Below are 26,432 nucleotides of genomic sequence, written 5' to 3'. Positions count from 1 at the left end.
GTGACTGTAGTGTCCATCAATGCTGCCCACAGCCTCTGAGGTTTGATGTTCTCAGACCCAAAAGGGTGACTCAGCGCTCCTGACCAAGCAGGTCTCTAGGACTCCCAGCCCCTTTCATTCACAGAGGGGAAGGAAGGGGAGATGGTGAAATAGAAACTGTCTCATGGATATCATGACAGCAGCCAGGCAGCTGGGCTGCCCCATGGCAGGACACACTGATGTGGCTGCTGGGGCAGGGCTCTGACAAAAGCAGCAGCGGCTTTTTTCCCCTGTGTCAGGGCTATTTGCACCCACTCCTTCCTTCCTTCCTTCCTTCCCTTGTTAACACCCAACACCCCTGAGGATTCCTGGAGGATGCCTGCCCTGACAATCCTCGGGGGGGGGGGGCGGGGGCGGTCCTGTAACATTTAGTGCAGGATCAAATACATGTGAGAACTGCCTGAGGCCTGACATTCCAACTTCCTATCCCATTTGTAAGGATTCCTCCTGCAAAAAACAGAGCACCAACTGGACATAAGTGGCAAGTTAAAGAACTTGTGTTGACTGGCACAGAAGGTGCTGCAAATGGAAAGTCTGAGTACAGAGAAGAGGTGGGTATTTGTCAAGACTAGAGACACTTTCAGCTCCACTCTCAAGACTTCACCTCTGATTTGTTACCAATGGATCCATCCAGCCTTGATACAGCTGGAAGGCTATGGATGAGAAAGGCAGGGCTCACCTCAGCCCTGGCAAGGAGAGAAGAGAAGCTGCCCATGTGTAGAAGTTACCTCCACTTCCTGCAGCAACCATTTTCATATTACTCAGAGGCTTAAAGGTTGCTGAAACTACAGTACTATTTTCTGGTGGCTCAAATCAGGTTGCCCAAGAGCTTCCTTACAATCTATTTTCATTTTTTTTTCTAAAAATCATCCACAAAGAAGAGGTGGCTGCAGAATGGGAACCTATTTCCCAGTAAGAAAGCTTTAGAAGGAGGTGGTTAGGAAATGAGCCTGTGTGCAGCTCTGGGGGTCTGTACAGGACAGGGACTTGTTGAGATGGGTCTGGAGGAGGTCACAGAGATGCTCTGAAGACTGAAGCATCTCTCCTACAAGGACAGGCTGAGACAACTGGAGCTGCTCAGCCTGGAGAAGAGAAGGCGTGGAGACCTCAGAGCTGGATACCTTCCAGTGCCTGAAGAAGCTCTGTAAGAAAGCTGGAGAGGGAAAGTTAGTGACAGGACAAGGGAGAATGGCTTTAAACTGAAAGGGAATTGATTTAGATTGGATGTCGGGAAGAAATTGTTCCTTGTGAGGGTGGGGAGGCCCTGGTGCCCAGAGAAGCTGTGGCTGCCCCTGGATCCCGAGGCCAGGTTGGATGGGGCTCTGGGATAGTGGCAGGTGTCCCTGCCCATGGCATGGGTGTTGGAACTGGATGATCTTGAAGGGCCTTTCCAAGACAAACCATTCCATGATTCTACAACACAACACATTGCTCCAGGCTGCTCTGCAGAAGGCAAAATTAAAATGGAAGTTGCAGAAGAAATCCAAAGGCAGAATACAGGATGGAAAAAGAGGGTGCCAGCTTTGTGACCACAGTGCTACCAGACAAGAATGGTTTTGAATTTGTGAACATCCGTAGCCTGATAAGAGCTTCCATGGGCACTAGTAAAGTGAAAACCTTGCAAAATTTAGTTCCTCTTATTTTTGTTCTGACTGTATGAGAGCATCTGCATTCTATTAAAGCACCTTTAGTGTCCTTTGATGTGTATCATAAAACCTCTAGGCAGTCTCCTGCTTCTTTAGATGGTGCCAAAGCAACTTACAGGAATTTTGGTCTTCATTTACATGAAACATGTTTTGAATTGGAATTTTGAGAAGTGGGGTTTTATTACATGTTGCACTGTAAGGATATTCATGAAAGTAAATGTTAGTACATGTCGGGCTTAAACAGGTTGATTTTATCAACATATCTGAGTGATAATGAACCACTGAGACCTGCTAAAACCATGGTTGCTTTCAGGCGTGTAAAGAGATTTATCAGACATAGAGCCCAAACACTATAAAAAGTCTCCACCAGTTGTGTGACCAGAAACTCTGAGTTCTTGTGGTTCAGGATTTTCTTGGTTCAGGATTTTCATAGCATTTTTATATTTTATGGACAACATCACCAACCCAACAGTGTTACAGCATTTAGGGATTGGATGCTTCCTAGCTAGAAGAACAAAATAGGATATCAAAAGGAACAATGCATTTACACATTGTGCTCACTGTTGCCAATTTAGGATCATCTGCAAACTTACTTAGTACCCCTTCCAGTCCTGTGTCCAGGTCATTTACAAAGATGTGGAAGAGAGCAGGGCCAAGGATGGAGCCCTGTGGAACCCCCACACATTGCCAGCCTGATAGAAATTAGAGTTCTCTCATTTTGCTTCCTTTCAGCATTTGCCTTTTTGTAGGCTGGCTTCTTGTTGTCCTTGCCTGGTTGCTTATCTCTGCCATTATTCCTGGCTCTATCATCTCAGTAAAAGGAGTATGAATATCCTTCTGAAATAAAGGAACAATCCCAATGTTTTTGCCTTGCATTCACAACACCATGTTGCCAATAAAGGATTTGCATTTCTCAGAATTGCTCTTTGTTTATTCAGTTAAAGCATGTGCTGGACTTCACAAAAGAAAAGGAAGTGATAAAGCATTTTATATGTATGTGTGAGTGGCTTTGAAGTTTTCTTTCTGGTGAAATAAAATCTGAAGCGTGAAGTGTGTTTGAGTAACAAGAAGCAAGATGAAAAACAAAGCCAGTTCTCTGAATGTGTAGCAGAGGAACAAGGTTTGTGATCTCTAAAAACACTGCACATCATCTGCAGGTACATACCTACTCAGAAAATTCCAGAGGAACATTATGTTTAAATGTAAACATGCCTGTGCTTTCCTGGATTGCTCCCCTTTGGGACATTCATCCTTCTGTTGAGACAGTGCTCTGGATTTTTGAGGCTTGGCACTGTCTCTGATCTTCATCTTTGCAATGTTGGTATCAATTTCTGCTGCCCACCTGTGAATAGCCTTGAGTTTAACTTGGATGGAGATTAGAGGGGTGTTACCTTTGTCAGACTAAGAGACTGGTTTTCCTTTCCTGGGTGGACTTTCTGCTATCTTTGTGTATCATTACATGAAAATATTTTCACTTCTACTCCAAACTTTCAAAAACTAATTTGAGAATGTAAAGGGGATTTAGTGCAAGTGAAACAAAAGACTAAAATATTTGAACAGCTCATTTAGCAGGTGCCTGACTTTTAAAACTGGTTTGTTACTGTTCAGGAGGATAATTCACTTGGGAGTTGATTTCTGCCAATAATGGGTAATCTCTTGCTAATATTTTTAAGAGCTTCTTGAGATAACCATAGGATCCACTGCCTTTGTTTTACTAGAACTTTACATAGCTTAGCAAATATATATAAGAAAAAAAGGAAATTGTAAAGTAGTATAGGCTGGTAAGATGGTTGTGACAGATTGACCTTAGCTGGCAGCCAGACACCCATCCAACCTCTCTCTCATTCTTGCTCTTCAACAGGAGAGGGGAGAAATTAAGAGGAAAAAGGTCATGGGTCATGATAAAAGCAGATAAATCACTTATCAATTACCATCATGCACAAAACAGACTTGACTTAGGGAAAGTGAATTACTTTTACAAATTAAAATAGATTTGGATAGTGAGAAATGCAGACAAAAAATTCAAGCAACACCTTGTTCCTGCTCCTCCTCCCCTCAATTTCACTGCTTGATTTCTGGCTTCACTCCCCTCCTCACCCAGAACCCCAGAGGCACAGGGGGATGGGGCAATGGGGTCAGTCCACAACAGCTCCTCTCTGCTTCTCCTTCACCCCACACTGTTCCCCCACTCCCGGGCTGATCCTCCCTGGACTGCACTACCATGATTTATCACCATTAGACACTATGTTGACACATTAAAGGTAAAGCCAGGATGTAATCCTGACCCCAAAAAAACCTGGTTAAACCTTGCTGAATCTGACAGCAGACAGAAATCATTACAACCATTTCAGAAGGGAAAAAAACCCAAACTTTCCACTGAACCCTCAATTTCCAGAAAGAAATATTCCAGACAAAGCACTTAAAACATCACCAAGGGCTTGTTAGAATGCCCACTTCACTTTTGTGGAAAAGGCCTTGCCTGTGAATTTCAACGTTAACAAATCTTTGCTGTTATAAAAAGCTCAGGCTTGTCCTTTTGAAGTGAAACAGAAATACTGCAATCTGTAAGGTTTCAACTGAGCTGCTTCTGTAGCTCCAGGCCTCGCAAGTCTCCATTTAAATAATGGCATTAAGCTGTTCAAATGTACCTAAAGTTCTTCAAGTGGACAGAACAAAGCAGAACTAAGGATCAATACATATATTTAAATGTCCTTTCCAGCTATTTAATGAGACCTATGCACACCATCTTCTTTTGGTAAAGTGAGAAGCAATTTCCAGCATTTGAAAAAAACCCCAGAAGTTAAGACAGCTGATTTTAATGTAAGATAAATGAAATTAAATCCATCAACCCAGTAAAAGGGGCCTGAGGGACTCAAATCTGTTCTCCCTGCAGGAAGGAGTGTGTGTGCTTTGGAAGAGCGGTTTTGAGGACTGTGAAGTTGAAAGTGCAGCGTTAGAACTACCTGCTAGAAGGGTCTGGAGTTTGTCAGAGAAGGAGAGCGGAAGAGAAAAAAGACAGAGAAAGAGTTCACGTGTCTGTGTAATTTACACTGCACAGTTTCTTTCCTAGTCCTGCTACTGCCTGGCTTCAGTTCAAAGCACAATGGCCACCTGCTGCTCCCTTCTCCTTCAGCACACATGTAGAATCACACTTAGAGGTCATCTTGGTTTTGGTGGTTTTTATAGGTTTTGGGGGATTTTCTCTGTGTCTGTCTGTGTGTGTGTGTGTGTTTGGTTTTGTTTTTTGTTTGGTTGGTTTGTTTCACTTTGGTTCGTTTACAGGAACAACATCTAAGGAATATTGAGGAATAACTGAAATTAACACTGTAAGACAGTAACTTACTGTCTCCTAAGCTCTTTTCAACAGCTTTTGGGGATTTTGTCAAAAGCATCAGGTGCAGCAAGGAACAAAGTACAAAGATTTGTGGTGGAAGGCTTTCAAGCTTCTCTTGCTAAACTGTATTCTTTGAAGTGTCCCAGGGAAGATCTTCTCAGATCATAAAATCCCAGACCTCAGAGAACTTAGACATCCAGTTTCCAAACAGTTAATTAGCTCTGATGTGCAGTTCATGAGCAATACTAACTGAACGTTTATATAAGAACAATTTTAACAGAAGAGAAATCAAGAGCCAGCATCAATTACTCAGCATAGCAGGATAAATTGTGTGCAATGTTAGTGATGTGAATTGTTCCAGTTTGTCCATTATTACAACTGCACTGAGAGCTCCTGGATTGTGGCCAGTGGAGGCTGCAGAGATGATTTAGGGCCTGGAGCATCTCTGGCAGGGAAAGGCTGAGGGAGCTGGGGCTGTCCAGCCTCCAGAGGAGCCCCAGCTGAGAGGGGCCCTCAGCCCTGGGTGTCCCTGTGTGCAGGGAGGGCTCCGAGCAGGGCCCAGGTTCTGCTCCGGGGGCCCAGAAATGGCACCAGAGGAACGAGCAGGGACTGATCCCAGGAGGTTCCACTTACACAGGAGGCAGAACTTCTTCCCTGGGCAGTGCCTTAGCCCTGAAACAGAGACCAGAGAGGTTGTGGAGCCTCCCTCACAGGAGATATTCCAGTCTGGAGACAATCCTGTGCCCTAGAATGACCCTGCTGGAGCAGGGAGGTGGGAGCAGCTGACCCACTGTGGTCCCTTTCAGCCTGACCCATCCCAGGATTCTTTACTGAAACCTCTCAGTGGTGATAAACTTAGTAGTGAAAAGGATTTCCTGTTCTTCTGTACTGCTCTACTTTCTACTTCCTTGTTTGTCCGCATTCAAGATCCACACAACGCTGGGCACTCCTGCTTCACACTTAGCCTCCTTCTCCAGTTCCACTGCTGCAGTTCCCTGGTAGCAAATATTACAGGCTGGACTAATTCCAATGTGTCCATCCAAGCAATACATAATCTTACTGCTCACTCTTTGTTGCTCAAGCTGGATTCTTATACATCAAACTTCCCTTAAGTTTGACCCCCGCCTCCAATGCAAACGTCATAATTTAAAGCTGCATCATCTTCATTGTTATACTAATCTCTTCTGAGGCCAGTGTGATAAGAGTTTTTGAATCTTGAAATTATCAAGAAAAATTCATTCATAGTTGTATTTCTGCCTCCTGGGGAAAAATTTAAAGGTGTCACATACTTGTAAAGAAATAAGGCTAGAGAGCACTGGAAATTTTGTGGAAGCGAGTGTTCTTTGTTCTTCATTCCTCCCACTGGGTATTAATTCCAATAACTTCTGGAAGAATTGTAAGCTGTGTGTGCTTACAAGCACCATTTGTCCATTCAATCTACAGAATTTATAGACGGTCTTGCTTTTACAGCAGCTTTGCCTCCAATTTCACAAGCAGACAGAATTTTTTTACCCAAAAGCATTTTGACATGAAATAAATGCATTAATGGCTAAGGAATTTCTAACTCTACATGGATATGTATTTCCAGAAAGAGCTCTGGAACACATGGAAAGAAAGGAATTGATGAATCTGGATTCAGGCTTTGCAGTTTTTGAAGAAACAACCCACAAATGCATGAGGTATCAGCAATCAGCCTGGCCTGCTGCCATGGTTAACCCCATCAGCAGCTCAGCCCCACAGAAACACTCTATCCCTCACACCTGGGGGATAGGGAGGAGAACCAGAAGAGTAAAAGTGAGAAAGCTTTTGGGCTGAGATAACACTCTAATAGATAAAGCAAAAGCTTCCCACACAAGGAAAAGCCAAAAGAAGGATTTAACTCACAGCTTTCCATGGGCAGCAGGTGCTCAGCCACCTCCAGGAGAGCAGGGCTCTAGCACACATAACTGTGACTTGGGGAACACCAGCACTCAAAACATCCCCTGTGCCCTTTTCCCCCAGCTTTAAATAATGATCATGATGCCATGTGGGAAATCCCTTTGGTCAGCTGGGGTCAGCTATCCTAGCTGTGTCCCCTCCCAACTCCTGTGCAGCCTCCTGGCTGATGGAGGGAGGGGGGTGAGAAGCAGAGACAATGCTGTGCAATCAGTGCTCAGCAATAGCTAAAACAGCCCTGTGTTACTGAAAGCTGTTACCCACACTGCTCCCAGCACAAATCCATGGTGGCTCCTATGAATGAAACAAGCTCTGTCCCAGCCCAACCCAGCACACCTTCAGAAAAGGGTGCTCTGCTGAGGGACAGAAGTGCTGGGCAGCCTTCTGGCCCCTGCCCCTGGCCTGCTGATGGGCTCAGGCAAGTCCTTCTATTTTTGCTCTTCCAACTGCATCCTGGAATTGATGCCCTTTGCTAAGTGCTCTGAAACACACAGGTTAAAGTGATACCCAAAACCCAGATTTCTCAGCCATGAGGGTAAGAGACAGGAGCTCTGCTAGACCTGAAGCAAGGCAGGCCATGTCTATATGGCAGAATAGAGCACAGCAGGGAAGGACTAACAAAATAGATAAATAAATTTCGGCCTGTGAGTTTAAAAGTTTAAATTACATCTTTTTTCCTGCTGCAGTGTGGGATAACCATGTACAGACATTCCTTTATGGCAACTGGTGTCTGTGTTTCAGCCCTAGCTCTGATCATACCTTCTGGGTGCTGCTTTTGCACCTTGCCATACAAACAGGCTCTGCTGTGACACAGCAGAGGCTTAGAATTGAAACCTAAACTGGACATTTACTCATGGGACTCCCTCAGTTTAGCCTGGAAGCCTCTGTGTTGCAGCTCAGCCTTTGGGAACTGCATTTTGGCAGTTCAAATTCTTTCAAAGGTGCATTATGAGGCAGCTGGAGTCCTGGGCTGAGCTGCCTGTTCTGTGGCAGGAGGGGCTGGAATCTGCTTTGCTGACTTCTGCTTTGCAGCCCATGTCACTGTTTTCAGTCTGCCTTTGCCTCCACGTGCAGTGAAGGTGATGCTGTCACACCCATAAGAAGAGGTGGCATCTGCAGTTGTCACCATGTTTGTTCTGTGCATAGATGGAGCTGGTAACTGTGCTGCCACCAGAACATTACTCAGTGACATCACTCAGGGTTGGCAGTTGGCATGGGGGAGTCTGTGTGCACCCAGGAACACGTCAGGATGGGGAATGACATGATCTTGCATCCCTTTGCCTCTCCCCACAGAGCCTCTGAAGCTCCAGGCTGTCAAGCTCTACATGATGTGCAGAGAAATCTCCCACAAAAATCCCACTATCTTTCCTTGCAGGTGCTGCAAGAGAGTCTAGACCCTCAGATATCTCCATGTTCTGCCAAAAAGTCTGAAAATTCAAGGCTAAAACACCACTCCCCCCTCCCCAGACACATGGATGTTTGATACACAGTCCCTGGTATTTTAGGGGCCTCACAGGGTTCTGTAAAGTCTGCATATTAATCCAGATTCATTTCCTGGGAGGAAAGAAGAGGCTGAGGCAAGGCTCTACCTGGAGAACCCAAAAGACACACAGTGAAGGTGGATCATGCAATAAATTAAACTCAACCCAGATTACAGCTTGTGAAGAGGCAGCTGAGGGAGCTGGGGGGGCTCAGCCTGGAGGAAAAGGGGCTCAGGAGGGACCTTCTGGGTCTGCACAGGTCCCTGACAGGAGGGGGCAGCCAGGGGATGTCAGACTCTGCTCCCAGGGAACAATGGACAGGACAAGAGGGAACGGCCTCAAGACTGTACATGGTTACCTCTGGATGGTTGTGACAGGTTTAGGAGGAAATCATGTGAGAAGAGACTGCTGAAGTGTGTGTGCAGTGAAGGAAAGAGACTGAGAATTCAAACAACCTACCTTCTAACTCTCCTTTATGGACTAAACTTTCAGAAAAACCCCAAATAATGAAATTGTGTTTGGTTCAGGGCTGGGTTTTGGTTATCTTTTTTTTTTTTCCATTTCAGAGCCTAACTATCCTGCTGTAAAAGATGCTGAGAAGTTCAGGGGAAAACTGATTCAGAGGACAAAGTTCTGTTCCATGTGAGGCCTGGTGGTATGGCTGCTATGTAGGTGTATGTGAAACAAACCTTATCAGGCGCAGCTCACAGTATCGATTTATCGTTTATGATCAGATAATGAACCCATCATGATTTAGATACATCACTTATAAATCATACTCAGGCAGCACTTCTGACTAATCTGTTCCATGACTATCAAAGGTTCTTCTTTCCCCCCCCGCCCGCCAACACCTTTTTGTTTGTGCAGTTAACACTGTTACCAGCATTTAACACCGTAAGGGAAAAATCAGTAATAGAAGCTTACAGCCCCAAACTTTGGTTTTTTCAGGTCCCTTTGAATGTAACAAAAACCTGCAAACATCCTGTATAAACCTTATTTTCAACAGACCCATGTAAGTTTGGAGACCTTTTCTGTGTTGAACTTGGAGGGAATTTTCTAAGTGGGAAAAAGGTACAAAACCCAGATCAGGAAATGTCACGCACAGGACTCAGTGTCTGAGTGTTTTAAATGTATTTTTAGGTTTTAGAAGGTGTTCATGTTTCAATTAAAATCTGTGAGGCTTCCCCCTGACCTGAAATAGAGGACAAAAACAATGTAATCAAAATATCCTGCAGCAAACATGTGAGTAATGAAAAAGGAGTTTAAGGTAATAAAGGCAGGAAAGCTCAGGTTTTCCATCTGTGGAGTTGTTGGCTCAAGCAGGAAAGAGTCCAAGCAATGTAGGAACAGCAGCTCCTTGTAACTACTGTTACAGTGAAGTATGGAAACATTCTTGTAAAAAGCATCGATCATGGTTTTTTAAAATTTTATTTTGAATTCATGTTAATGCATGATCAATATCACCTAAATTTGGCTGTTAAACCATTGAAGTACTTCGTGGGTGGAGCAGGTTAGAATTTGAGTTACATTTTTGAAGCTGTGTGGTTGCAGTACATTAACCCCAAGACATTTTACACGGTTACATGTACTTCTTGTTTATCTTTCTTTCAGGTGGATACGCTGTGTCAGATCATGCACAGGAGCACAAAACAGCCACAGCACAGAAATTGTACTCTCTATGCTCCTGAGAACCAGCAAACCTTTCATACCTGTGTAAGTCCATTTTTGGGAATTCCTTAGAGAATTCCCTCTGCTTTGACCAACAAGATTTTTTCTCATATATTATTATTAATGATGGGCTTTAATCTTCATTTGCTCCTGTATTCTGAAGGGCAAGAAGAGACAGAATGGGGGCTGAAAACAGGCTTTGAAGATGCACTGAAGGAAGTAACTCAGTCACTTCCTTTTTTTGTATTTCTCAGCCTTCCTCAGAGCCATAGCACAGCATGTGAGTGTTTTGAAGGCAGTCATATTGAGACAGGATGCAAATGACTGAGTTAAAGCTGCTCTTTCCATAGCTCTGAGGGACGGGCTCACGGATGGCAGGGGATGTCACCTACGCGGCTGTGGCAATGCTGCCGAGGGAAAGGCCACACGCTCCTTCAGGGACATCAAACCCAGGTAAAACCTCTTGGGCACACACCTTCTGCTGTCTTGAGCTCTCTCTCTCTTTCTCTCTCACATTTTAAATTGGGTAAAACTAGAAGAATGCCATAAGTTTCTGCATGGAAAGTGCAAGGAGGTGGAATAGTAGATGAGATCCTCACAGTACGAATCAGCCAAGCTGCTCCCAAAGCAGAACCGCCAAGGAGCAGCAGCTCAGGTCTGGTCCCAGGCTTTAAGTAACAGAATGAGAAAGAAAAAGTGTTCCTTGGTTGAGTAATGAGCATAATTCTTTTTAAATGACTAACATGATCAAGACAATGCTCCACCGAATTACTACCTAGCTCACAAATCAGATCAATGTTTATATTCATGGAAAGGAGCAGCAAATTAACCAGTAAATCAGGAAACTAGTAGCAGTCTAAAGTGCAGCCACTGTCACTGAAGGAAGTACTGAATGTCCCCTGAAACCTTCCTGCTCTTTCTCTTTAATTTTCCAGTGGTGATTTTCCAGAACCAAATTATCAATCCGTGATCACTTCATATTTTTGTAAAAAAACCCCAAAGGATTAAGCCAGGATTCATGGTAAACTAAATTGAGTTGAACTAAATTTTCTGAAGAAGTGACATTTCTACTACTTGGAAAAAAAATGTAATTCATTCATGAAAGCATTTGGAAAAAATTCTGGATCACATCTAACACGAATGATAGCTTATTATGAGCAAATAGGAAATGCTTGTGGCATCAGACTAAGGATATTTTCATGCTTTCATTAGTAATTATTGTATTTAATCCCTTAAGGAAATAACATTGTGTAATGAGCATTTTTAGATGTTCTACTTACAATGGAGATTAATAGTAATGATGGTGCTCCTCTGAACACATGCACTTAAATGACAGAAAATAATACCTTTTATATATTTTTACAAGACTGGTATCCAAAAGATAAAAATTAGTTCACATTATTATATACATATGGCATGAAATACTACCTTAGACTCTGTGTTCATGCACTTATGGATGTTGTTTGCACTGCTGTAATCTGTGCAACAGAAAGAGGGTTTGCCTGGAATTTTACCCAGTATCCAAAGTGAAAAACCTTATTTGTGAAGGGAGACAGACATCAAATCTTGATTAGAAGACATCCAAAACTATTCCTTGATGATGCTGCCTAAAGGAAAAGCTCAATTTTGGACAGGCCAGTTCCAATGAAATTTATCATTAACATGTGGATGGCGCTTAGTAAACTTTTGTTGAACTAATTTTAACTCTTGATATTTTCTCACATAAAGTTACTGGCCATGGTAATTAAGTGATTTCTCAATGGCCTTTTCCCTTTAAATATTTAACTTCTCAAAAATGCTGATAATTTTTGTGAATGTTCTTCTGTTCATACTCCAGTGCTTCCATCCCCTTTAAAAAACAGGCACCAGAGATCCACCCAGCATTTCTACAAGTCTTAGTTATTCTATCTCAAATATACAGAGACAAAAGCTCTTAACTAATCTTTTCTTCACTGTTTATAGCTCCCAGTCTCACCTTCCCCACTCTTATGTCTGATTATACTCAAATACATTGTGTTTGATTTGGCTTGGACTTACTGTTGGACTTCAGCTGTCACTCAGGTGCTCTGGACAACAGGGATGAGGGAATTCTTGGATGTTCTGCCAGAGTGTGTTGAGGAGGATTTTGCAACGGCTCTATCTATACACAGGCTTTGCTAGGTGCAGGTGATGTCACTGTGCATGTACTTCAAACCAGGTGTTGAAAACTAGAAAATGTTCCCAAATCCCAGCAAGGACAAACATACCTGGGAATCCATTTTCCAGCAAAAGACTCTCGCAGTTTTTCTGTCCCGGTTCCCTCACAGATAATTTGAGAGTTGCCTGTTTATGAATTTTGAGTGGCTACACAGAACTTTCCGTGGGAGAACGACAAACCAAGGAGAGTTCAAGTCTACCACCAAACTAACCCACAAGCAGTTGTAGCCAGCCATTGGTCATGCCCTTAACTTCTTGTTCTCCTCCCTAACCTCCTGGGCTGCTCCAGGTGTTGACCAGGTCCAGCTGGAGCCTCTGGAGCTTCCCCCTGGATGTGCTGGCCCACATCTGGACACAACATTTCCTAATGGACTTCCCCAGGAGCACTCCCTGTCTGCAGATTCACCAAACAGAAGCTTCCAATAAACAGAAATGTTTTTCTGCCCCTGACAACAGGCACAGGGAAGAGCAGTGAAAATTTCAGTTTCAGTGGCTGACAGAGATCTCCACCTTGTTATTGAATTAGGTGAGGGTGTGGAAGCATTCAGCAGAATTAAAGTTATGTGGTGTTTTAAAACCCCCTGCTGACTTCCGAGGACTTCACATTCAAATAATCATTCCAGCATTCAAATAATCTTACCAGCCCATACACACTGTAATAGAAGGAATGATTTTGGTTAATTATTCAGCTTGCATGGATGACTTTTTTTCTAACAGGCTTAAAGATATTCTTTGAAGGAATAAATGTGCATTTGAGAGACAAATTATTTACTAATAATAGCAGAATGTCTAATGCACTTATTTTAGAAGTACCTCTATTTACAGGGCTAGTGCATGTTAAAGTTTAAAAGTCCTGAGTGGTTTTGTAAAATTATTTACATTATAAGAAGAAAAACTTTTAGGGCATTTGATTTGAGAACAATTACATTTCATTTACAAATTTTCTGTAGTTCACTGAACTAATAAATTGAAATAAAGCAAACAACCAAGTGTATTAGGTCATATTCTCTAAAGCATAGACTGTCTCCCCTATATGAATACCTTTATTTGACAATCAGGTTCTCAGTGGATTTTTTAAACTGTAAAACCTCTCCATACTTCAGCAATTCTCATATGAAACGCTGCCTCATTTTAACCTAATGAGACTCTCTTCTTCTGCCAAGCTTTTCCCTGATTAGTGAAATTTAATGCAACACTTCTTTTTAAAAGCCCCAGTGGTTACAAACCAGGGTGGTAGCAGAGAAGCTTATTCTTGATACAGATGGATAAAATCTCTCCATTTATGGAACCAAAAGCAGTGTCCCAAAGGTTCAAACACCTTCCATAACACTAATCAGTAGCTCTTCAAAATACCCAAGTAAATGATATTGAAAACATCTTCAGAAAGATCCATGTGCCTTGAACCCACACCGTGAGATTTTAATGCCATTTTTGGGTTTGTTTTGGCAACGTGCTTTTGGAAAAGGATGTCTTCCACCGTCAGGTCCGTTCCTCTGCCACTATAGGCAGCACCTGAAATATACACACAAGTCAGGAAAGTCCCCAGGAATTACCTTGCTGCAGCAGCATTTCTCTGAGTGCTAGTTTTCATTTGGCACCTCTCTGCCCTTCAAAACAGTGGCGGGTCTAGCGCCGCTCCAGCCCCTGTGGTACCTTCTGAGATGGCTCAGCAACAGATGGGATGCTTGCCATGGATGGGATCCAGGTCCTTCCCATCCTTTAGCCTGTTTATCTGGCTCCTGTTCCAGCCACACGGCACCCAACAATTCAAAGCTTTTGGAGGAGGCTTTTCCTGCCTGACAGCAGGAGGAAGTGGTAAATCATCTTGCCTGCCGTTGCCTAGGAAAAGGAAAATGCTGAACAAGCAGCCCTGGAAACACACCTCTTTTCATGCAGGCTCCTCCTTTATTGTTCTTCCACTTGGTGATTGGCACAGCCACAAATGTCAGCGTTGCCCTCTCTTTACAGGAAACACGATCACATATGCTGAGCTGCATGTGAAGTCCCAACCCCAAGGGAACAGCAGAGCAGAGTCTTCCGCTCCTGGTACTGTGCAATTTTGTTTGGTTACTAATTATAGATGGAGTTTTTCCTATTGCCCGCCAGTGAAACCTGTTATTAAGAGCCTTTATGTACACCCTCTCAATGAAGGGCTGATCTGTCGTTTCATCTGCTGGTTTTTCTCCTGGCTTCTCAGATTTTACATTTTCCTTTTAAAAATAATACTGAGAGATGTTTTAAAAATAATTGCTAAAAATGCCTTTGTGCCCTACATGGGAAATGTAGCAAAGCAAAGTAAAATTCCATGGTTTTTTTAAGAATTCTCGTGGAGGAAGATGCATTTGGCTTTGAAAGCAGGGTAATGCCCAGGTCTCTATGTGCCATTAGTGGCCTGGTGGGAACATTACACCAGATAGGTCAGGCAGCCAGAGGATGGAACAGTTTCTTATCTCATGCAGGCAAGGTCAGGGAAACAGACGTTATGACAGTGCACATCTGTGTCTCGTGGCACTGGCACCTTAACGCCAAATTTCCTCGGGTTCTGCAGCTTCCTGAGTGTTTCCCTCTGTCACAGGATGAGTGCCAAACAGCTGGAGAGATGCTTGGTTTGATGCACTTCCCTGTGCCGTGCCAGGGGGTGTCAGTATGGGGCTTTTTTTCCTGTGCATTTAGGGAAGTTATCTTTGCACTGCAGGACAGGAAAAGTAACTTGGAGCAGAGAGGAGGAACGCCCCACAGCCCATCCCTGACACCACAACCATCCCTGACACCTCAGTCCATCCCTTACAGACACCACAACCATCCCTGACACCACAGCCATCCCTGACACCTCAGCCCATCCCTTACAGACACCACAGCCTGTCCCTGACACCACAGCCCATTCTTGATACTCTCCTGGAATTGCTCTGCAAGGTCCTGCAGGGTGTGTGTGGGTAGGTGGGAGGAGGCAATGCTTGAGAAAAATAAGTCAAAGGAGAAAAGGCAAATTCTTAATGGTTGACAATCACTTAATCTATGAGACCAAACATTTTGATTTCACTTCCATGTGTGCAAAATGGATGCAGATTTTTAATAAGTAAAATGCCACTGTATCCTCCTGACAGTAGAGTGATTTTAGGCAGATGATTTCTCTGTTTCCCCAGTGTTAAGTTTAAGAGTGCCAGGACCTTAAGCTGCTCTTCCTCCTGCCTCCCTGCAGGCTGCCGGCACAGGTTCTCAGCCTGGTTCTACGTGGCGCTGGTCCTGGCAGTCCTCGTGCTCATCCTGCTGGGAGTCGTGGCCATACAAGCCAAGCAGTGTGAGTAGATCCTGCCTCCTGCTTCACCCCTTCACTGCCAGACATGGTTAAACCTCTGAAAGAGCTGAGAGAAAAATTCCCTTAGTATTGCACTAAAAGGTGTCAACTTGTACACAAATACAGGAAATGAGAGACTCTTGACAGGGGGTTGGAGTGACAGGACAGGAAGGAATGGCATCACACTGACAGAGAGGAGGTTTAGATTGGATATTAGGAAGAAATTCTCCCCTGTGAGGGTGGTGAGGCCCTGGCACAGGATCCTCAGAGAAGCTGTGGCTGCCCCATCCCTGGCAGTGTCCAAGGCCAGGCTGGACGGGGCTCTGAGTAACCTGGGATAGTGGGAGGTGTCCCTGACCATGGCAGGAGGGTTTTGGAATTAAATGATCTCTAAAGTCTTGCCAAGCCAGGCTATTCCATGAACATCTCAGGAGGGCTTTGCCCACTGAGCTTTACTTAGTTTGCTCATAACTGTGTCTATACCAGGCAATGTACACAGAGACATCCTCACATTCACAGTCCAGCTCTGGGTACAAAGACTGCATTTCCTTATTCTTGTTTTTAACAATGACCTCTCTCTCTTACTATTTTTTTTACTTTGGGCTGTTCAAGTTTTGAAGAGCAGAGCAGGAAAATCAAAAACTTTGTCTCGCTATGGTCTGAACAGCACCAGCAATGACATTTCTTCAGAGAGGACTGTCTCAGCAGCGCTCCTGAAACAGCTCATGGAGGAGCTGTGTGAAGATGGACAGGGTGAGGCATGTTACTCCTTTCCAGCATAGAGGATGTGTGATGTGCACAGTTGACTTTCTTCCCATTTCTCTGACACCCTGCAGTTTATGGGAACTCAGAAAGCATGGTGCTCCTGCAGAGCAGTGATAACAAAATCTAAACTAACATTTTAATCATGATAGTGTTGCTCCTCTGTTAATATAAAGTTTCCAGTATTTTGATTAAATTTCTATCTGCCAGGAGCTGCTGCCAGAAATGCCATATATCCTCCTCTTGTCCTGGAGAACACTTTCCAGACAATGGTTCATAAACAGGGGGAGGAATTCCATGCATTGCAGGAGCTAAATATTCCCCCTGTCCACCCACAGGGGCAACATGTGAGCTGTGTCCCCCCGGCTGGCAGCTGCACAGGGGCAGATGTTACTTCTTCTCTGAGGAGGCCAGGAGCTGGGAGGACAGCCAGAAAAACTGCCTGGCCAGGAAGTCCCAGCTGCTTGTCATTGAGGATGATGTTGAGATGGTGAGTCTTGCAGCAGTGACAGGTCTCAGGCAAACATTTCTCCAAGAGAAAATGGCCTGGATATTAAGAGTACACATAGACAAGTAAGAGTCTCCTGAGGGAAAGGATCTGAGTCTCCCTGCCCAGGAGCTGGGTTTGGGAATGTTAGCAGAGCAGAGCTGAAGAGGAGAAGCACAAGAGGTGCCAAGTGTGGAAGCCAGAGTAGTTTTGACTGGGAAGATGAAATGCTGGGGACTTTCCACTGCTTGGCTCTGAGAAGAGAGGAGTCTGGTCATGTGTGTGGGCTGATGTAAGGGGCTGCTGTGCCATGGCTGCATCCCTGCCCTTGCTCTTCAAGAGGAAATAAAAGCTGTGCATGAGGCAGGAGCGTGACCTGGGCACAGCAGGAAAGCTCTTCTGTCAGATAACATCCTTCTAATAATTCCACAGGAATTTATAGACAACAAAGACAAAGATACCAAATATATCTGGATTGGCTTGGACATCAAAGGCATGGAGAAAGCATGGAGTTCAGTGGAAGATCACAGAGTAAAAGAAAAGAGGTGACGATTTTTGGGGGGAGGATATCTTTGGGAAAAGCAAAGTGTGGTATCCCTGTTTGGAAATACAATTCTGAATCTGAGCTAATTACCCAAAGCACAGATCTAAGCCTGCAGCCTCAGGTACCTATTGAGAGTCTATTTCATGCCAGTCCCAGGCCAACAGGTTCCTGCTTGGCACTTTTAGAAACTGATTTCTGCCTCCAGGACTAACCACAGCCACAGCTCATATATTTATTAATGCAGAGATATTATTACACACTTCTCCTGAAATCCCTGCCAAGAAACTCTCTCACTTTACAGACCATGTGTTGCCTGCCTCTGTTGAAGGTGATGCCTGTCACCACATAGCATTGGCTGGGATCTGTGCAGCTTTTTTCAGCATTGTGGCTGCATGGGGAGGATCCTTATCCTTGTAACACTAAAAATGCCAAGCATCCATTCCTCAGAAGCCAGCAGTCCCTGCTGGGGGTGCCCAACCCACCTCTGCACAGCTGCTGTGCTTCAAGGGGGTGGTCAAGTGGGCATCATCCACCACCCCTCACCCAGAGAACCATCAGGATTTTTAAGCAGTGCTAAGTTTAGACTCAGTAACTCATTGCATTCCTTTTGGTCTCTCAGCAGGACAGCTTTAAAAAGCATCGAGGCTGACAAGAACTGTGCTGTTTACAGAAGGAAAAACGTGATCCAGGCAGATAACTGCCAGACCTTAAAGGAGTGGATCTGTAAGAAGAATGCAACTTTGCTGTTGCTCTGAGTGAAATTTCCAGACAGCAGGCAGAGCTTCTTGTCAGAAGACCCATTTTACACACAAACCAACTTGTGATGTAAATAATTTTCATCAGACTTGCAGGGAAACTTGCACTTTGCTGTGCTGTTCTCCCTAAAGTCAGAAGACAGGTCCTGCAACAGGCCTGCAAGCTGGCACACAAGGATTTTGGGGTGCTGAGCCTTCACACAGACAGATTTTGGCAGCAGCTGCCTCAGGAAGGGTCAGAGGAGAAGAGATACTTGTGAGGAGGAGCACTGTGCACATAAACAGTGTGATGTAGAGGAATTAAGGCCCCTGTGGGGGATGAAGGGTGTGCTGTCACCCCTGCCTGCAGGCAGCTGCTGAGCTGAGGACTTCTTATTTGGGTTTCAGGATTTTAGTGTTTGCTGAAGTTTGTGGGCTTGGGGTTTTGTGATTTTTTCCCTTGGGGTCTAATTGTGACTCACAGAAGTCACTTGAGGGCTGGAAAAAAAAAAGGCATTTGTTGGATTTATTCAAAGCTGCTGCACAGCTACTGGGTGTAGACATCAGAGCAGACATGGAGTGACTTGTAACACTTGTGGTTAATGTGCTGATTGCTCCCATCCTCTTTGGTGTTGAGCCTTGGAATCTGAAGGGATTAACCAGGAAAGGGGCTTGGGCTGTAAAACAACATTGCAGTGCAGGGAAATAAAGTTGATAACCTTCCTCTCCACCTATATTTTGTCCCTTTACATTGTAAATTCCAACCACAGTTATGGTATGATGAGGTACCAAAGCCAAAGACTGGTGAAATTAATGCCTGGGAGTGCACTCAGTAAATGCATTACTTAGGCATTGAAGTCATAAATAAATGCTATTTCTGGGTCTAGAACACAAAATGCTAAGAGCAGTCTGACCTAGTGCCTTTACTAGGTTCACATGTTTGACAAAAATAAAGAAATGTCATGAACTGAAGGTGCTACTCTAACAAAAATGGCACTGACTGGAATTTAAGTCCTTACAGTGATGAGAAAGAGAAACGAAGTCGAACATGGCTTTTGAGATGGTGAGCTTTTACCTCATCTTTGCTGTGATGCACACAAATAAAGGCAGCTGCGGTTTCTCAGAGATGTTTTTTCATATCTGTGCATGCCTGGGGAGGGTTAATGTCCAGCACTTTAGGGCTGCAGATTAAAAAGTGAACTGTGCCCTCAGGGACTTCCCTTCAAACAACAACAACAAAAAACCCCAGCACAGATTTGCCACGCAGAATGCAGCATCAGCAGCTCAAGACCCAAGAGAAACTGCTGTTATGTAAGAGGAAACGACAAAAGTCCCCCAAACTCGCACGTGGGGGGAAGAGGATTGGTTTGCTCATTCTAGACAACGAGGCAAAGAAAAGGAAATAGTCTGAAATGAGTAAAAGATAATCATCTATACCTGTATAATACATGCTTTAGAGAGAGAGAATTTCTGACTGCTGAGAAATTTTCACTTCAGGGTACTCACAGCACACCCTTCTCCATGCAGTGGAGTTGACAACTGATGGTTTTCTGGCAGATCTTTTTTGATTCATGCTGAATTTAACAAGAAAACCAAACTCCTGCATGCTGGCTTCTCTCAAATTAGTTGTGGTGTTTAGGTTTTCACAATGTTCATGAAACATCTATGACTTGGGCCTTCTTGCTATTATTCATGTAATTAAACAAGTTTTTGCAGGACCTTACTGAAGTTCTTACCTACAATTTAAGCAGTCACTTATTTAACAGAAAAAATAAAAAGAAATTACCATTTAAGTACTTCATCAAACTCCACTCTGAGTAAAGCAAGTTGGCAAAGTTGGCAGCTTCACTCTTCTGTTCTTAATATCACCAAAGGAGTTCATAGCATCCCTGAGGAGTCAGATTCCAGAAGAGCTTTCACTTTTTAACCTTTTTGTTAAAAGTCTGACTCATTATGAGGAGTTAAAAAGCGGAAAGCATTCTTTTTTGGATCAAATATTCTGTTTCATGTCAGCCCGAACATTATTATTAAAGATTTTTTCATGTTCAAAACATTTTACTTTGCTTCAGATTTTTTTGGTGCCTGAGATGAAAAATACTTTCAATATCCCAATATTAAGATACAAACCACTGTAATTCAGGGGCTCTGTAAAGATATTTATTAAGTATCTTTTCAGGACTATTGCAGATACCATATCCTTCAGAATCAGGTTAATGTAAAAACATTGCAGAATAACACCTTCCCCCCAACATAAATAAATAGATAATTAGGCTTTTTATACTGTAGAGTCCTGTTACTGTGCCTATAAAGAATACAAGCAATTAAGAAAAATGTAATCCAGCAAAATTAGTGATTATATTTAAATAAACATCTGAAAGGCACAAGTTGCTGACACTATCTATGTGTATGGTCCTGCTACAGTCAAGTCCTTCTATGACAGAAAATAATGAAGGTGAACTTCCCATTCTTCCTTCTCTAGAAACTTCATAGTTATATTCCTTCCACGCAAATTTGCTTCCTCTGGGTCAAATGACACTTTTAATTTTTGGACAACCTGCTAGACATGTGTGGGACTCAGTCAATCAAAGAGATGTGCCCTAAGTCTGTTCAGGCTCCCAGCAATCCAAGAGCACTGGAGGCTGCTGCTGAAAATGTCACCTACACAAGGAAACACTGACTGTCCATCTGGAAATGTCCCCTTGCTCAGAAGGCTCGCACCATGACAGGCACAGGGTATAAGGGAAACACAGAGAAATACCCCTGTTAATTCTCTCATTCCCTTCTCCTGATTTTACCTCCTTGCACTGAGGATTATTTCTACATTTACACATTAATGTAAGCCTGCAGCTTCACTATCACTGTTCCAGTTCCAACTCTTCTCCCCTCCATCAGTGCAGATGCTCAGGTAAATAAATATTCTCATCTATTGTGACCTTTTTTGGCTAAAGAAAGTGTTGTGAGGATAACTTCAGGTGCAGTGCAGCTACATAAATCAGCTTGATAACGTCATCACCAGGATTTAACAAAATTAATATAACATAACATTAACAAAATGTGGAATACAATGCAAGGTACATCCCATCAAATGGAAAGAGAGGAATTTGCTGTGATCGTGTCCAAAACAACAGTGTTCACTTCTGCATTGCCCTGTATCCACGAGGCACTGGCAGCCCTCCAGACAGACCCACTTCACCACCCATGCACACAGAGCCTGGCAAAAGGAAAAGCAGAACAACTGCACACCCAAAAGGGAAAGAAAGAGCAGCTGCTCCTACAAGAGAAGAGTAAATGGAGGAAATACTGATGGCACAGCAAAAAGAAACTACAGCTGGGCAGTAGCTGGAAAAATGGGGCAAGGAAATGACTTATCAAGATGCTGAAGAGAGCCTTTAAAATTGTATCTTTAAAGCCTTCCTCCATGGGTGGAGAATTCTGGCTACAAGAAAAGTCATTCACCTCTGGGTAGGAGCTGGGACACATTCCCAGGTCCCAAAGTGTAGACATAGCCTGTGTAGGCATCATCATATCAGAGCTCTGAATGTCAGGGGTCGGGGCTTTGTCCACCTTTATTGTGCTGAGTTGATATTCAAGCTGCAGACCCATTTCCTGGTTAAATAACATCCTGAGGCTGAGACTCCTTTGGACTCCAGATAGGCACAGCTGCCAGAGCCTTTTACTTCAAACCTGCCACGGAGAAGAGAAGACAGGATTACTTGGACACCCACAATCAAATATTGCAATAGAGCAAAAGCAGCTATGGGCATCTCAGGTTCTCTTTGAATTCACTTTGAATAAAGCCTGATTTATCTCAGTCAAGGCACCACAGGAGGATGATGTTTTGTGCCTTGAAAAGAATACCATGGAGATTGTCCTTTCTTAATGGTATCTTGTGCCCAGAATACAAAATCCAATACTTGTAGTACTCCTGCATCTTGTTTAGTAGACACTTAATGTGAAATACACCCTTAGAGGAGAGAATGAAACTCAGGTTCGCCTTTCTCAGGGATGCTGTGCCATCAAGATGGGCACCACCGCCTTGTACCTTCACATCTTCCTATCCAGCTAAAAGGTTCCAGTAGAAGCTGTGAAGGAAATGCATCTCTAATTTCTCCCTTCCTCAGAACTCAACAGGCACCATGGTTAAGGGGGTGGAAGAAAACAAGAAGCAAAACTCAGTTTCCACACCGTAGGTGTCCCTGTGTAAGAGGTAAGAGACTCCTTCAGCAAAAAGTGCTATAAAGTTCTATGGATAGGCCAAGCAAACTGGAATGGTCTCTGGAAAAGCCAAGGGACAAATCCCCACCAGTGCATTAACACCTGAGCTTAGATATCAAGGTGTTTGCCCTCCCCCTTCAGGAGGGGCAGTTTGAGGCAAGCAGTGAGGCAGAAGTCTAAGAATGGGAAGAACCTCACTGAAAATGAAAGCATCAGTGGATGTTTGTACTGCAGACGGGATAAAAGAGTGGGAAGGACTGCAGTTTTCAATTTGAGGTGCCCATGTGTTCCTCACATCTCACACTAAATTCCTTTGTCAGATCAAGCCTTCAGGACTTGGGGATGAAGTGAATATAGTCACATATCACCAGTAATGTCACAGATTTAAAAGTATTGAAATTTTCCACTTTTTAAAGTAATTTCAGACTTGTGAAATCTCATTGCTTATGCCTATGAATGGTAATTCTGCCAACTCCTGCCAGCAGTTGCTCCAGGATGAGCTGCAGCAGCCTCTAAGGAGATGGGACAGCTGCCAGGGAGAGGAACCAAGTGCCCCACACCTGGCACTGGCGGCACAGAACACAGGGCCCTGGCCACAGAGCAGCTCATGCAACATAAATTCACATCTGCCTTTCCCTCCAGCAGCCTCTTTCCGAGGAACATTCTATAAAAATGAAAATATGTATTAGCAGTCTCCCAAATCTCTTTGCTATTAACTTCACACAGCTTACACGCAGGTTTGTATTGTTGCAAAATACCTTCTATAATGAGGAATTTGTGTTACTGTTAATCTTCCCTTTCTCCCTCAATTCCCTTCCTCCCATTGATTTTGCGTCTCTTGGTTTCACTTTGTCTGATGTCTTTTACCATGAGCCTGCCTCATGTTGCTTCTCAGCATTACAAACTTATCCCCTAGTTTTCATCTGCCACAGTTTTAACAATGCCATGTGAAATCTTCATTGCATTCATACCCTCTCCATCCCTTTAACATAATAACAGAGATTTCCTACAAGTCACTAGATCTGTATATTTTTCTTACTCCCCTATAATCAAATATCACCAGCAAAACCCCTCCACATCAACTTACAGTTCATTGTCTAATGCTTTTCCATTTACCCAAAAGAACTCTTCATTTCTTTTATAGAGTCCAATCCATGGGTCTTGCTTTGTTATCTTCATCATAAACCTCTGTAGGAATAAACCCACATGAGAAAAGAAGTTCTACATTTTCAGTCCAGCTATCAAAAAACAAAGTCTTTGATCCAGGGCAAAAGCAAAACAACAATCTAACGTTTCCTGCTGAAGAAACAATATTAAAACCTAAATATACAGAGACTGGTAACTGGGATAGGGTTGACTGACCTAGAGAGAGGCTATTCTAAAACATCAAGGTCTGCTATCAAGGTCTGGAACAGACACAGAAGGCCTTTGTTCAGGGTGGAATCTTTCCTAATATTGTGGTATAATATAGAAAAAAATGCTCCAAGCTGCACTTTGGGTAACTATCTCCTAACTCCAAAGGTTACAATTAACATATTTACCAACTTATGTGTCATTATATCTCAATATGAGAAAACAATTGTTTAATTAAAGATAAATGAGATGCAACAGTTTTTACCCTGATAGATGCCCTCAATATGACAATTTATAGCTGTGAGCAGCACCAAATTTAATTCAGGCAAGTACTCAGACATTTTCTAAACCATCAACGGCTTAAACTGATGTTTCCTGTTTACAGGGAGAAGAAGCACGAAGTCTTCTGCAGGCTGTGACTCATTGTAGTCTTACATCACCTTCCTAACTGTTCAGCTGAGGAGGCTGGAGGAGTTCCCTGGAAGAGAACTGGGGGAAAAACAGGATCCCCCTTTGGTTCCCTTACCAGCTCCTGATGATTCTCGATGACCAGCAGGGAAGCATTGTGGGAAGAGCACTGGCTCTGGCTGGAGTTCCAGGCAGCTTCAATCTCTGAGAGGAAGTAACACTTCCTCTGGAAGTACAGCCAGCCTGATGGACACAGGTCCAGGGGAGGACACACAGGAAACTCTTTGGCCAGAGAAGGCTTTACTGGGAAAAGACAAAAACCAATCCACCTATTTCTTCCAGCTGGGAAAGGTTTTACTTTCTGACTGCATCATCTAAAATAATCCCAGTCTAGCCACAGCATTGTGACTTCTGCCCAGCTGAAATAATTATTGTAAACTAATGATATATTCTGGATCCTGCACCCTTCTGCTTCTTGACATATCCTTAGAAGGATGGTCAGGGACATGTTGGTGGAAGTAGCTGAGAAGATGATCATAAAGTGTCACCCAAGAACTCTCCTACAGCTTAAAAATTCCAACAACTCCAGTTTTTGCATGTGTTCCTTCCTCAGAGTTGAATTAATAATTTTGTTTATTATAGTGTCATTTGTGAAGGACTGCATATCGGTAGGACAATCTTCCTGTTGTTATTTGTTTTCTTGAACTTGGATTAAGACCAACAGTGATGTGACAAACTTGATACCAAAAGTACACTAAGATTAAACTGAGCCATCCTTAGCCCCACTGAAGCATGTGGAGTTGTTCCTGCACTGGCCCACAATTTCAAACAGAAATCACAGATTCACACAAGATCACAGAGTGGCTTAGGCTGAGAGTAACCTCAAAGATCATTTTGTTCCACCCCCTGCCATGGGCAGGGACAGAATCCACCACCCCAGGTCGTTTCAAGCCACATCCAGCCTGGCCTTGGACACTTCAGGGATGGGGCAGCCACAGCTTCTCTGGGCAGCCTGTGCCAGGGCCTCAACACCCTCCAAGTATGGAACCCCAAACTCTGCTAATTTCTATTGCTAATGATATTTTCTTTTAAAATTTCTTGCTTACCAAACTGAATACATGAAATCAAAATGACAGCAGCAGTAAGGACACCAGTGACAGCTCGCCACAGCCAGATGTTTGAGAACAGACCTGAAAAAATAAATGCAAGGAATTAAAAAACAAAACAAAACAAACCCAAACTAACAAATAAGAACCAGCTGACAGGGGAGTAGAGGACACACAAAGCCGTTAAAAAAAAAAATAAAAAATAAAGTAGATCTCTGTAGAAAGCATGCTGGGAGCAGAAATATTTAGCTTATTTTTCACAAGTCTTATCAGCTAACAAGAACTCTGAGTTACTGTAAATTTTAGTTACATCACCCAGAACTTAAAGTGATCCAAAGAGAAAGAAACGAGCATGAGGAAAATGACGGTGGACACTAAGTGACTAAACATGACATGGATAAGTGAAATAAGAAAAGCCATCGGTTCTGGAGCCCAAAACTTTTCCTGAGAAATATCCAGCCTTATCCCACAGCCACAGCTGTTCAGACTCCTTTTGTTCCCCTGTCCCCTCCAGGGCTCTGGAAGCACACACCGCCCTGCCGCTGCCCTGTATCCGGCTGTTCGGGCAGTGGCGAGGACGAGGTGTCCCCAGGGGCTACAAAGGAGGGTCCCCTCTCCTGGCAGTCGCTCCGCTGCCAGCACGGGGCGTTTCCAGCGCTGCGGCGGCTCCCGGGGGGCATCCCCGGCTCCCCATGCCCGCGGCTCGGCCCCGCGCTCCGGAGGGATCCCCCCCGCATACCAGCGCGGCCCCTCGGTGTCCCCCGCCCGTCACCTTTGGTGCCGCGCCCCGCGGAGCCGCCGCGCTCGGTACCCCCGGCCATGGGCGCGGGGCTAGCGGCGCCGGAGCCGCCCCGCCGCGGCCGCTTCCCTCGCTGCCCGCCCGGGATGCGCCGGCCCCCAGGGGCATGGCCACGGAGCGCGGGCTCGGTGCCCAGCGGGGCTTCGAGCCGGGAGCAGTCACTCCGGAACTCCGGAGAAATTGGAAATGGAGAGAAGGGAAGAACGCTTTCAAGGAGAAGTCGGCTCCTACAAAATCTCATTGGGATCTTGTGACATCAGCAAATTCCAGGAACTAACACGAGGAGAGAAGGCTCTGGTTTGGTTTGGTTTTGTCTGGTGGGGGTTTTTTTTTGGTCTTGCTTTCTTTTTTGGGTGTTTTGGTTTTTTTATGGTTTGTTTCCGCCCCCCCCCCCCCCCCCCCCCCCCCCCCCCACACTCCATTCTTCTCT

At 44.1% G+C, this 26,432-nt stretch overlaps 2 protein-coding genes across 2 annotated transcripts; one reads left to right on the top strand and one right to left on the bottom strand.

Moving 5' to 3' along the window:
- Positions 1-10,474: 10,474 nt before the first annotated feature.
- LOC121357482 (killer cell lectin-like receptor subfamily F member 1) lies at positions 10,475-19,375 on the top strand. Its single transcript, XM_041474754.1, has 7 exons — positions 10,475-10,556; positions 14,268-14,345; positions 15,499-15,597; positions 16,207-16,347; positions 16,695-16,846; positions 17,276-17,388; positions 18,010-19,375. Exons 1-7 carry the CDS (start codon positions 10,475-10,477, stop codon positions 18,140-18,142), a joined length of 798 nt encoding a protein of 265 aa, XP_041330688.1. The 3' UTR covers positions 18,143-19,375.
- An 881-nt stretch (positions 19,376-20,256) lies between these two features.
- Positions 20,257-26,243, bottom strand: LOC121357477 (C-type lectin domain family 2 member B-like). Its single transcript, XM_041474750.1, has 5 exons — positions 25,976-26,243; positions 25,204-25,287; positions 24,216-24,400; positions 23,424-23,524; positions 20,257-21,805 (listed from the first exon to the last, which is right to left on the bottom strand). The coding sequence occupies exons 1-5, from the start codon at positions 26,241-26,243 to the stop codon at positions 21,688-21,690; spliced, it is 756 nt and encodes a 251-aa protein (XP_041330684.1). The 3' UTR covers positions 20,257-21,687.
- Positions 26,244-26,432: the final 189 nt, after the last annotated feature.

The sequence above is a fragment of the Pyrgilauda ruficollis genome, unplaced genomic scaffold (assembly GCF_017590135.1).
Source record: "Pyrgilauda ruficollis isolate IOZ18807 unplaced genomic scaffold, ASM1759013v1 scaffold339, whole genome shotgun sequence".
NCBI classification, from domain to species: domain Eukaryota; kingdom Metazoa; phylum Chordata; class Aves; order Passeriformes; family Passeridae; genus Pyrgilauda; species Pyrgilauda ruficollis.
The sequence above is the reverse complement of the archived record's forward strand: the minus strand, read 5'-3'. Positions and strand labels throughout refer to the sequence as shown.